General features: G+C 38.0%; 1 protein-coding gene and 1 pseudogene across 1 annotated transcript in view; one reads left to right on the plus strand and one right to left on the minus strand.

Moving 5' to 3' along the window:
• The window catches only part of CD2AP (CD2 associated protein), a 132,178-nt gene that overhangs the window by 96,502 nt on the left and 22,225 nt on the right, over positions 1-13,451 (minus strand). The window contains exon 2 of the mRNA XM_032409686.1: positions 2,824-2,984. Within this exon, the coding sequence (XP_032265577.1) occupies positions 2,824-2,984 (161 nt within the window). The remainder of the gene's footprint in view (positions 1-2,823; positions 2,985-13,451) is intronic.
• On the plus strand, positions 9,593-11,408 carry LOC116635550 (annotated as a pseudogene).

Genomic DNA, 13,451 nt, shown 5'->3' on the forward strand with positions numbered 1-13,451 from the left:
ACGAAGGTAGTACACAGAGCTCCCAAATCCCCTTCACTCTGTTCCCCTAACGTTGTATCTTGCATAACCATATTACACTTGCCAAAACTAAGAAATTAACACTAGTACATTACTACTAACTAAACCACTGACTTTATAAAGATTTCATCAGTTTTTTCACCAGTGTCTATTTTTTTGTTCCAGAATCCAATCCAGGATACTACAATGCATTTGGTCATCATGTCTCCTTAGGCTCCTCTAGTCAACATTAGTTTTTCAGTCTTCCCTTGGTTTTCATGACCTTGAAATTCTTTTTCAGCCCTGGTCAGGTATTTTGTAGAGTGCCTTCAATTTAGGTTCATCTGATTCTTTTTCTCATGCTAAGACTGGGATTATGGGTTTGGGGGGAAGAATAAATACCACAGAGATGAAGGGGATACATGATATCAACATAATGTATCACTGATGATGTTAGCTTTGATCACTTGATTATGGTAGTACTTGCCAGCTTTCTCCACTGTAAAGTTACTATTTTCTTCTTCCATCTATTTTTTTAGTCCAGCCCATTCCTGAGGGATGCTTTTGAGGGGAGGGGAGGATGGAGGGAAAGGAAGTATCTACAAATATTTGAAATAATTCTGTGAGATTTCTCCCTTCTTCCCATTTATTTATTTACTCAACCATTTATCTTTATCAGCATGGACTTAGTTATATTTATGCTCCACTTTGGGTAATGATCAAATACTAGGTTATTCTGTTGCTTAAACCGTTCCAGCTCTGGACACTGGAAGCTCCTTTAGATTGGCCCCTATGCTGTTTTGACATGGGTCAACATTTTTTCGGTTTTTTTGAGCACTTCCTTACTTTCTGGTACTATGAGATGCTCCAGGGTCCACCACGTATTTTCCTTGCCACAACCCTAAAATCAGCTATCTGTCTAAGGAGCCCTGCTTCCTTTTATTGGAGAATAATATTTAGAAACCAAAATCTGGACCCTGGGTATAGTCACTGCTACTGGTGTGTCTACTTTCCTTTACGTCTTCATATACACAGCGGAAGTAATAAAGCCAACTTATTATCTGTCGCTGTTGATTGCCTGTGGTTAATTTTTTCAATAAAAATTTTTTCTAGGTTTCTAGGCTGTCTCAGCGGAGAGAGCTGAGAAATATATGTATGTGTATTAACCAAGTTAATACAAGTATTAACACACACCTATATAAATATATCTGTATGTGTTGGTACATATCTTAAACTAAACATGAGTTCATACTGATGTCTCCAACTCTAATTTGGTACCCTGTGGTTACTTTTTAATCCCAGATTACGCTTCCCTCTATTATCCAGCATTTTCAAACTGCATCCTCTATTCTCAGGCAATTCATTCAAGTCAAGTTCTAGTGTTAGTTGTACTGAAACAGTAAAGTAACATGCATTTCAAAATGGAGTCCTGTGATAGGTCATCTCCACTACTGGGACAATACATCAGCACACAATTAAGAGAACTATATAAATACTTAACTTATTTTTCTTTAACTAGTGTTCTATTACTTCAATATATTATCTCTGAAAAGGCACTTTCCTTGTAAAAAAAAGAGAGAGAGAAATGAAATGAAAGGTCAATGGCATGGCTTACTATACACTATCAATATATCATTTTAAGTATAAGAAAACAGAAATTATGTGGTTTGACCTATATTATTCCACCAGCAAAAAACAAAGCTGGAACTTGACTGTGTTTTAATCCATTTATTCTACTCCAATTTCCAAATCTGCATTACACTCCATTTTAGGTTATAAGAAATAAGTCGACTTATAAAACAAAAAATAAAAAACAAAAGTGACCTTCTCCTATAAGTTCAAATCCCTTTTACAGCTTTTCTTAGTTGTTTCAAGAGATAAAATATAGTTAGGTAAAGTACAATTAGTTCACTTCTGAAATCAACTAATATTACAGTAGGAGTTCATATTTAGAGGTAAAACCATAATTAAAATAAACACAAATTATTCAGGGAACAAATATTTACTAAATACCCACATTGTGCGGGTGGATATTACTACATAAGGTGAACAAATGAGACACATTCTAGCCTTCCCAGAAGAACTCATAATCATAATCTAACGAGGCCAGGGATACAGCTAGGTATAAGAAAACTAATATAGGAAACAAGACAATTATAAGTGAAGTATAAATATACAGATATTCTTTATTTTTTTCCTTCTCTAAACTACTGAGAACTTTGTTTGCAAATGATTTAAGAATCTTGATTGTTTTCTGGCAGAGGCAACTAGAATATTTACTAAAAAGGGAATGTTTGGTGGTTAAAGAGTAAACTGTTACTTTGATAAATACCTGCTACAATGCTGAAACTTAACAGAGGAATCTGATATTTGCAAAGGGACTATGAAAGTAACAATATACAATTAGACTTGAGTCAACTATCCTGGATTTCAGTTCAAATTCTAGATCTTTTTAGCTAGTCAACATTGGGTAAACCATCTCATCTATATGTCACCATATTTAAAATGGGGTTATCATCTGCCCTACTTACAAGACAGTAGGCTCAAATGAGAATGTACACAGCAAAACTACTTTGTAAGTAAAAGAGTGCTACCCAAATGCAAAGTACCATTTATTTTTTTAAAAAGACAGGTAGATACATACATACATATATAAACACACATGTACACACCATACACACAGTGTTATTATCCACCAGGACACCAAGCAAATGTAGAGTAAAAAATACACCATGAGCAATTTAGTTTTTAAAATACATGTATTTCTTAAAGTTAAAGATTAAATCCTATGAAGCTAAAGCTAGAAATTTAAGTGAGAGTACTAACCTTAACAAAATTATCAGGAAACATTCCTCTTCTCCCATTTAGTTCTCCTTCTAGCCATCCTTCCTCCTGCAGTTTTTTCACATTCCTGATGATTTCACCGACTCGAATAGTTAATTCATCATCATGTACAGCATCGTAGTCATACTCCACAATATAGTCAACTAAAAAAAAGAAAAAGAAATGTCTAAAACTTAATTCATGAAATACTATTAACCATATTAATAAACTTAAAGCTAAGGAGCCTGTTTAACAACAATAATATTACAAAAACATCATCAAGACTTACTTCAATGATTTTAAATATTTGGCTACATTTGTAAATTTCTTGATTGCCTTAGTATGAAACACAGTACAAATTTTAAGTAGAAGCCTCAATACAATATATAATTCATGTCGTAACTTGTTCTTATGGTCAGATGTATGTATTATTAGTGACAGATAAGCTCTATAGTGTTCCCTATGATCCCCATCTCTTGATATTCATGGCTTTGTGTAATTCCCTCTCTTTGACAGGGTACATGACTTATGACTGACTTCTGACCAACAGAAAATGACAAAGATGATAGACTTTATAGGACTACATAAGATTACAATGTCCATCTTGCTAGGAAACTCTCACACTTGCTGGCTTTCAAGATGCAAGCTGCTTTGCTATGAGCTGGCCTACCAAGAAACTGATGAAGGTCTCTGGCTGACAGTCAGCAAAACCTGAGGGCATCAGTCCAACAGCCCACAGAGAACTAAATGATGCCAACCGCCATGTAAGCTTGGAAGCAGATCCTTCCCCAGCTGAGAGCCCAGACCTGGCACACCTTCATTGCAGCCTTGCATAGTACCCAGTTAGTCACACCCAGACTTACTGAATCACAAAATCTGTGAGATAATAAAATGTGTGTTGTTTTTTGTTACTACATAACAGAAAATGAATACACCCTGAAGATTAGTTAAGGATCTATTTTACCGCCTTTAAGTACAGAATTTTAGATTACAGGACATCATATGTGCATACTATTAATATTTTACAGGGCTCAATACAGGAAAGCAATAACAGATTTCCTATTTAAGATGGCAGACTAGCCATACCTCCATTCATCCTTTCTTCCTCCTATAAGAATGATTTTTTAAAAAGAATACACACATACACACACACAAACACGCACACAGTTACAACCAAAAAAAGGGATAAGGATTATGGGCAGACATTGTTGGTTGCCAAACCAAAAGCCATTCCTACATTGACTCCCGACATCCTTCTTCCTTTCTTATTGAACCCCGATTTTGTTCAGGTATTTTGAGATCTTGTACTTTTACAAATGCGGCTTCCCTCATTCCCAGAGGGTTAAATCTTTTCTTGTCCAGACCAAGGCTTTTCAAATACTAATGTACAATCAAGTCATCTTATTGACTTGTAGAAGTCATCTTGTTGAATCTTGCTTAAATGTGTACTCTGAAAAGGCCCTGGATATCTAATGCTGCTGGTCAAGGAGGCAATGGTCTAAAGATAATTTATTTACTAAAGACAATTTATTTATAGTAATTTCACACACACAAACACATATGCATGCACACACTGGTTTTCAAATACACATTTGATAGATGGATTCTACCCATAAGATATGAGCAAGGGTTCGCGGAAAGTTTTATCCAACCTTAAAAACAAAACACAAGGAAAAAAATGTCTTCTTGCAGACTTTAGATATTCCTCAGTGAGAATGTAATGCCCAAAACTGCTATAACTATTTAAGACAAGAAAAAGACTAAGAGATTGTCTTAATCCCTTCTTAAGACAAGAAAAAGATTATGATGGAAATGAAGAAAGAGGAAAATGATCTAGATCTTTGCTAGATTCATCAAACTGTATATTAACCAACAATACCATTAGTTTTCTTATTACAGAAGTAGTTTTTTCTTAACCTTTTTTTAAAGATTTATTTTAGAGAGAGAAAGCGTACGCATGAGCGGGAGGGTCAGAGAGAAGGGGAGAGAGAATGTGAAGCAGACTCCACACTGAGCACAGAGCCCAACTCGGGGCTCGATCTCACAACCCTGAGATCACGACCTGAGTGAAACCAAGTCAGACACTTAACCGACTGCACCACCCAAGGGCCCCAGTTTTTTCTTAACTTTTAAGTAAATTTTAGACAGGATTTCTACTTGCAGCTGAAAATCCCAACTGGAGAAGAAAGCCAAAAAGAAATTTTTCAAATTTATGAAAATGGATCCAGGGGCGCCTGGGTGGCTCAGTCGGTTAAGCGTCTGCCTTCGGCTCAGGTCATGATCTCAGGGTCCTGGGATCGAGCCCCGCATCGGGCTCCCTGCTCCGCGGGAAGCCTGCTTCTCCCTCTCCCACTCCCCCTGCTTGTGTTCCCTCTCTCGCTGTGTGTCTCTGTCAAATAAATAAATAAAATCTTTAAAAAAAAAAAAAAAAAGAAAATGGATCCATAACTAATAACCAGGAATAAAGCCCAGAGAATTTCAGGAAACTATAACAGATACCAAATTGCTCTGCAGAATCCCATAAAAGCTAGAAATTCAGAAAAGGAGGGCTTATGGGAAATGCAAAACTGAAAACAGGGGAATTACCTCTACATGGAAGAGCTACCACTCACTATCAACCACAATAGTTCTAAGACAATAATGCTAAATAGGCAGGCATTTTTCTCTGAAGGCCAAAAACTAAAGGGTTAATCCCCGCCCTCCACCTCTGCCCCTCCCCCAACACACACACACACACACACACACACACACACACACACACACACACTTTGGGGAAACTAGTATAGCTTCTATGGATGAGTGCTGGTTTCTTAGAGAAATGACTACTGATTTCCAGAAGTTAGAGGTCTCCACAGCAATGAGCAGCTCCCTGCCTAATAACTGTAAAATAAAACACTTAAGTTCTACCTACATAAATAGTGTCCCCAGCTTATTATTTATTCATAAATATGAATAGACTACAGTTAATCATGAAAAACCATAATAAAATGAAAAATTACTCCTGGATGAAACATACATCCACCTCCCCCCTTCTACCCTCCAAAACAATTGAGTCCTAAAGCCATTTAGGGGTAGAAGAGCACAGTGGGGAAAAAGGGGGGGGAGTGAGGAGGAGGAGTCTAACATGAGAAGTTAAAGACCAAGAAGAGTAAAAGAGGTATCCAAAATTGGTGTGGGGGTAGAAGCAGGAGTCAAGCTATCAGAGCCAGAGTACTGTAAGGAGAGCATCCACATATGGGGGCTTCCCTAGTACAGCTTATCAGCACTCTAACACAAGGTAAGGAAGGCATCCAGGTACAGGCACCCTGACACGGTGTTTCAGACCCCAAGCACAGTGGAGAGGGCATCCAAGCTGAGGGGTAGCTTGGTAAGGGATATCAAAGGTCAAATGGTATTGGGGGTGGGTGGGAGATTTCCATGCAGAGTTATGGAAGGGTAAAGGTGATCTAAAATGAGGACTAATAGTCCAAGGAGAACAGGGTGTTTGCGTGAGGGTGAAGAGTGACAACAGAGAGGGAAGACTAGCTACATCCAGAGGATTGATCAAGTAAGTAAATATATTAAGGGTAATAGAAGCCAAGCTTCTCTGTGTCAGAGAAAGGAGTTGCAAACATAAAGGAGAAAAGGCTAGATTCAATAATGTGATACTAAATGAAAAGTATCACCATGAACTTACAGTTTTCAATACATAAATATACACACACATAAAACACACACACACACCAGCTGTCCACTGAAAGGGCCTGAAACCAGCAACAGTTCAATAGCAATGAGCAAACCTAATGCTGAGATCTTAAAAACACCACTTTCTACTAAAAAGAACTAGCAGTCCTTGGGAAGACAGGCACTTCCGCCACTAAGGCAGGAAAAGTACAAGATAAGCCTGGGACACAATATTATGTCACAAAGCAAGGAAGTTAAAAAAAAAAAGATAAGGTGATGCCAAAGGACAGAGAGAAGTGATATCAAAAAGGCTCCCATTGGCCAAATCACGCCAATTTGACCATCAAAATAAACAATGACAGTAACAGAATATATCCCATTGAATAAAGTAAGAAATCATGCATCCATGCATGTATAAATAAATGTTAATTTTTTAATTCTATGGTTGGATTGTGATTAAGTAGAAGATCCTGGCTTGCAGAAAATACACACTAAAATATTCAGGAGAAAGACTATTAGTCAGGAAAAATGTCTTTGTACTGTACTTATTTCTACAATTTACCATTTCAAAATAAAAATTGTGAACATGTACAAATTTTTATCCTCAAGAGATGTAACAAAGTTCATAAAATCAGAACAGACTGCTATGAAAAAAAACTAAGAAAATAAAAAGGGTTGAGAAATCTGTATCTTCCGGGGCGCCTGGGTGGCTCAGTCAGTTAAACATCTGCGTTTGGCTCAGGTCATGAACCCAGGGTCCTGGGATCCAGCCCCGCATCCGACTCCCTGCTCAGCGGGGGGCCGTGCTTCTTCCCCTCCCTCTGCTGCTCCCCCTGCCTGTTCTCTCTCTCTCTGTCAAATAAATAAATAAATAAAATCTTAAAAAAAAAAAAAAGAAATCTGTATCTATCAACATGTTTCATTAACTTTTTTTCTCTTTTGGAGAGGTGGAGACAAATCCAAGAAAGTTTTCCAGAAAAGGTAAAGGAAAAAGATATAAAGAAAATATAAAAGACAGATGACCAATCCAGACAATTCAACATCCAATTAACAGTTCTAGGGAAAAAAAAGAGAATTGACAATGAAATAACACAAGGAAATACTCCAAAGCTAAATGAACAGATCTTCAAATATAAAGAGGTCTATGAAAATCCAGTAAAATAACAAAAAAGTAAGTACTCACATATAGATGAAATTTCATAAGATAAATATATCCCTGAAAGCTCTCTGAAAAGAAACAGAGTTCATCTACAAAAGAATGAGAATCATCAGAAGACTTCTCATTGAGGACACCAGATTCTACAGAAGTAAAAAGGCAAGGTCACTTAAGTATTAAAGGAAAATGAATTCCACACTCAGTCAATCCACAGGCAAGTATAGGCTGTAACATTTTCACACAGGCAAGGAAAAGGAAATTAACCCTACGTATGACCTTACATGCTACCCAGTAAAATAAAAAATATGAAACAAAAGAAAGGAAGACATGAAATCCAAGAAATAGTGGAGCCAATCCCAGAGAGTAAGAAAAGTGCTAAGATGGTAACTGTGCAACAAATCTAAGGAACAGTCTAGACTAAGAAGGAGACAAAAATTTCTAGGAGGTATTTGGGGGCAAAGAGGAATGAGGAATAGACTGTTTTTTAATTAACTTTAGATTTTTAGAAGCTAATAATACATGTGGTAATCACTAACATAGTAAGAGTATAAAATGCCAAACAAAAAATACTGGACTTGCAGTTTCAGCTCCAACACATGAAAAACTTAGAAGCTGTCACTCCCACCCCTACAACAAGAAAAAAGCTAAACAAACTGAAAGTCACTGACTTTCCCTGGACCCATCAGAGAAATGAAGACACAAGGCAAACTGCCAGCTCAAGATATGGAGAGATGGACATACCCAGGAAGTCAAAGCCAAGAAGTACTAGATCACCTCAAATACAAACAAGAAGAACCATAAACTGATAAGAACATTATATTAATTTCCCAGGGCTGTCATAACAATCACAAACTAGGTGACTTAAAACAATAAAACTTTATTCTTTATAGCTCTGGAGGCCAGAGTACAAAGTCAAAGTATCAGCAGAGTTGGATCTTTCTGAAGACTCTGAGAAAGAATTGCTTCACACTCTGCCTTGGCTTCTGGAGGCTGCCAGAAATCTCTGGCATTCCTTAGCTTGCATAATTCCAACCTCTGCCTCCATCTGCACATGACCTTGCCCTTCTCTGTGTCTCAAATCTCCCTCCCCTTACTCTTAATAAGAACACTGCTCACTGGATTTCTGGTCAGTCCTAAATCCAGGACAGTATTATCTTAAGATCCTTAGTTACATCTGCAAAGACTTCATTTCCAAATAACATCACATTCATATCCATACCAAGGCTCAGAACTTGGACTTACCATTTTGGGGGCAGAAAGTTAATCCACTGCAAACACCTAAATGGTATTTTTGATTAACTACTACAGACTGAACATGGAAGAGCATCACAGTAGGAAACTTCTGGGAACCACAGTCTCAGGATTCCATCTGAGGAGTAGTTCTTAGGAAAACTCAAGTTCTTAGGAAAACCCAGACAGCCAGGAAGACAAAAAAAGGACTCTAAAGAAATGTGAAGCCTCTGGCACCTACACCCAGAGCAAATATTAAACACAATACAACTCTTGGACAGACTAATATAAAATCTCACACTCAATATCTGTTTATCTCAGCTCCTATTCCCTAATAATGTCCAACTTTCAACAAAAATTATACATCATGCTTTTAAAAGGCAAGAAAAAACACAAAGCAAGCATCAGAGACAGACTCAAATATAATACATATTTTGGAATCAGACAAGGAATTTAAAATAACTATGATTAATATGTTAAGGGTGATAATGGGGAAAAACAAAAAGACAACAAGCAAGAACAGATGGGTAAGGTAAGCAGATGGAAACTCTAAAATCAAAAGGAAATGAAAGAAATCAAAAATACTAATGGAAATAAAGGATCACTGCCCCAGGAAATGAGGGGTGCGTGCTGAAAGGGAAAAGTGAGCACCACAGCAAAGGTGGTGTCTCAGAGGGGATCCACAATGGTAGCACCTCAGAATAAGGTTTCAGGCAACGTAGGATGCATGGCAGCAGCCACTGAGATGCTGGCCAGCTGGTTGGTGACCTAAACTGAAGGGACAAGTAGCACGCTCAGCATCCACAGCCCTGAGCCCTTGCCTCAGTTTTCTAAAATTCAGGCTCCCTTCCACCAGACCTTTACGCCCAGAATCAACAACTTTATCAACCCTCTCCTCCCCCAGCCCCTGGAGTTCTGTGTGGAGCAGGGACCAGGAACTTCCAGCACTGAGATCCGGCCCTGAGGGGCTGACAGGTAACAAGAAGGTCCCTGGTGCCCAGGAGGAGGGAACTGTGGCAGGAGAAGGAGGAAGTGACTGGGCAAAGGGGTACAAGCTCTCTGCACCTACCCCCATCTCCTCCCTCTGCCATTGCCCATTCTGTGCAAGCAGCCCTCCTAAGCACCAGGGCCGTGGAGGTGTCCTGGTAATCACCACTAATGGAAGCTGCCAGCACCACCATCTGGACCTCAGAGAAAATGGTCAGCTTTACCCAGAAATCAGTATGCACAGCACACAGGCAGAAATGCTCCCAAGGCTCCTGACAGTTCCACAGCAGGGGCAACAGGCAAACGGGCAATCCTTGTCCCTGCTCAAAGATGACACTTCAAATGAACAAGAGCTTTTCTGTCAGAAGTTAGTTGCATCAGTGTTGTATACTTGATTTCATGGACTCAGTTTCAGACTTGAAGACCAACAAAATTAAAAGAACAACACTGAATGAACTGATTGAGTATGTTTCAACTAATTGTGGGGTAATTTGTCAAATCGGTGTATTGTGATAAAGTAAAAATGATCAGTGCTGGCATCTTCCATACTCTTCCCCCAAGTCATAATCTAGATTTTGATCCAGAAAAGGATGAACTTGAGGCCTCTTGGCTTCACATACAATTGGTGTCAGAGTTCTTAAGATTTTTGGAGAGTTTTGGTTTGGAGAGCATTGCAAAGTAATGTATGCACCAGAAATTTGTAAAACAGTTCCTGACCTTTTCAACAGTGAAGGTATCTCAGAGAACAGGAATACCTGAAAACTGTTCTGCACTGAATTTATAGGAAATTTCTTGGATTAAGAGCATTTATCAGAAAACAAATTAACAACACTTTCCTCAGGTTTATATATGAAACCACGTTTCCATGGGGTTGCTGAACTCTTTGAAATATTAGTAAGTTTTATCAATGGCTTTATGCCATACCACTGAAAGCAGAACATAAATAATTTCTAATGAAGGCTCTTATCGTACACATACTGCAAAAGGATTAGCTTTGTCCCATGCTCAGCTAGCCTACTGTGTTGTATAGTTTCTAGGGAAAGATACAACACTAACATAACCAGAGATCACAGGACTGCTAAAATTTTGGCCAAAAACATGCAGTCAGAAAGAGGTGATGCTTTCAGAAGAAACTGAGAAATCTTAGATGTCACTGAACCAACACAATTCCAAAGAACTGAAGAGCCCCTTTTTAAGCAGATATCCAGGTGTGTGTCCAGTTCTCAATTTTAGGTTGGAGAAAGGGTACTGCACACTTCTGGAATAATGAATATATTCTTAGTTTGAGGAGAATATTAATAAAATCCTGACAATTACATTTGGCAGTTTGTAAAAAATCTCCAATGAACACTGGAATAGACCACTGTAGCACTGGTGTGCAACACACTGAAAACCCTAATGGACATAAAAACAGCAAGCTTTCCAACAATCTTACTAGCTCACCCAAAGATGAAAGACAAAAAAGAGTAAAAGAAAAAATTGGAACACAAAGAATTATAGGGAAAAATCAGAGCAGCAAAAGCTAAAGAAAGCTTAAGAAAAGCAGAACAGTGCTTACAACATGCACAGTATTCTCAGCAACAGAAGTGACAAATTAAAGAAAAAAGCCTACACCACTACTGGATAAGCACAATTTTGTACACTGTTTCGAAACACGTAAAAAAAAATTTTTTTTTAATTTATTTATTTATTTGACAGAGAAACACAGCGAGAGAGGGAACACAAGCAGGGGGAGAGGGAGAAGCAGGCTTCCCGCAGAGCAGGGAGCCCGATGCGGGGCTCGATCTCCAGACCCTGAGATCATGACCTGAGCCGAAGGCAGACGCTTAACGACTGAGCCACCCAGGCGCCCCGAAACACGTAAAAATTTTGAAACAAACTTCATCAGTATAACTAAAGGGCCAATTTTATTTCCAGCAAATGTAAATGAAAAAAACATATAGACTAAACATAGCTCTGTGCTATACCATGGTCACAGTACATTGTAACCTTTGTCTCATCATTGATTTACTTCAAGTTATGAGTGAGATAATTATGAGAGTGGTAAGAATTATGATTTGAATTTTCTTGTTGCACATATAGGTATATTTTTCCTTTTTATAATGCTCTTCATTCATATTGTTACAGACCTTAGTTACAGCCTATGAAAAAGAGTATTTCCTAAAATAAAACTGAGGTATAATCCTTACCCTTCTCTTCATTTCTCCTAGAGATATGATGAGGGGAACTGCCCACTCTAAGCATTCCCTCACTACAGATATTACTTTTACTCTAAAATCTAAGCAAAAACTTGGGCGCCTGGGTGGCTCAGTTGGTTAAGCGACTGCCTTCAGCTCAGGTCATGATCCTGGAGTCCCTGGATCGAGTCCCACATCGGGCTCCCTGCTCGGCAGGGGGTCTGCTTCTCCCTCTGACCCTAACCCCTCTCATGCTCTCTGTCTCTCATTCTCTCTCTCTCAAATAAATAAATAAAATCTTTAAAAAAAATAAATAAATAAAATCTAAGCAAAAACTTAAATCGCCAAGTTTTTAAAGCACAAAATATAAATAAAAGCTGGGAAAATAAAACAAATAAGATAAAGGATGCCATTGGTGGGCTCATCACCAGACTAAACACCACCAAAGACAGAATCAGGAAACTTGAAAATAGGTCAACAGAAACTTCCCAAACTGAAATGTAAAGAGAAAAAAAAAACAAAACAAAAAACAGAACATCTAAGAACTGTGTAACAATTTTAATAGATATAATATATGAGTAACTGGAATGCTAGAAAAGGAAGATAACGGAGAATTTTCCAAAATCAGTATCATACACCAAACCACACATGTGGGAAACTCAGAGAATACGAAACAGGAAAATGTGAGAAAAGTCTACACCTAAGCACACCCTTTTCAAACTGCAGAAAACCAAACAGAAATTCTTGAAGCCGTAAGAGAAAAAGCACCTTACGTATAGAAGAACAAGGGTAAGAATTATATCAAACCTCTCTTCAGAAACACTCAAGAGAGGGGAGTAAACTATTTGAAGTATTGAAAGAAAAAAACTACCAACTTAGACTTCTAAGAGGGAAGTTTACAAAGATAACAGATCAACCTTAAGAAGTAAGAAAAATCTCTGGGGCGCCTGGGTGGCTCAGTGGTTAAGCGTCTGCCTTCGGCTCAGGTCATGATCCCAGGGTCCTGGGATCAAGCCCCGCATCGGGCTCCCTGCTCAGCGGAGAGCCTCCTTCTCCCTCTCCGACTCCCCCTGCTTGTGTTCCCTCTCTTGCTGTCTCTCTGTCAAATAAATAAAATCTTTAAAAAAAAAAAAAAGAAAGAAGAAAAATCTCAAATAACCTAACCTTATATCTAAAGAAACTAGAAAAAATACAAAGCTCAAAGTTAAAAGGAGAAAGAAAATAATAAAAATCAGAGCAGAAATAAATGATATAGAGATTTTTAAAAAATAAAAAAGATTAATAAAACCAAGAACTGCTTTTTGGAAAGATAAATGAAATTGATAAACCTTTAGCTAGACTCATCAAGAAAAAAGAGAGAACTTAAATAAATAAAATCAGAAATGAAAGAAGTACCAACTAAGACCACAGAAAAACAA

Source organism: Phoca vitulina, unplaced genomic scaffold (assembly GCF_004348235.1).
Source record: "Phoca vitulina isolate PV1807 unplaced genomic scaffold, GSC_HSeal_1.0 scaffold11, whole genome shotgun sequence".
Classification (NCBI taxonomy): domain Eukaryota; kingdom Metazoa; phylum Chordata; class Mammalia; order Carnivora; family Phocidae; genus Phoca; species Phoca vitulina.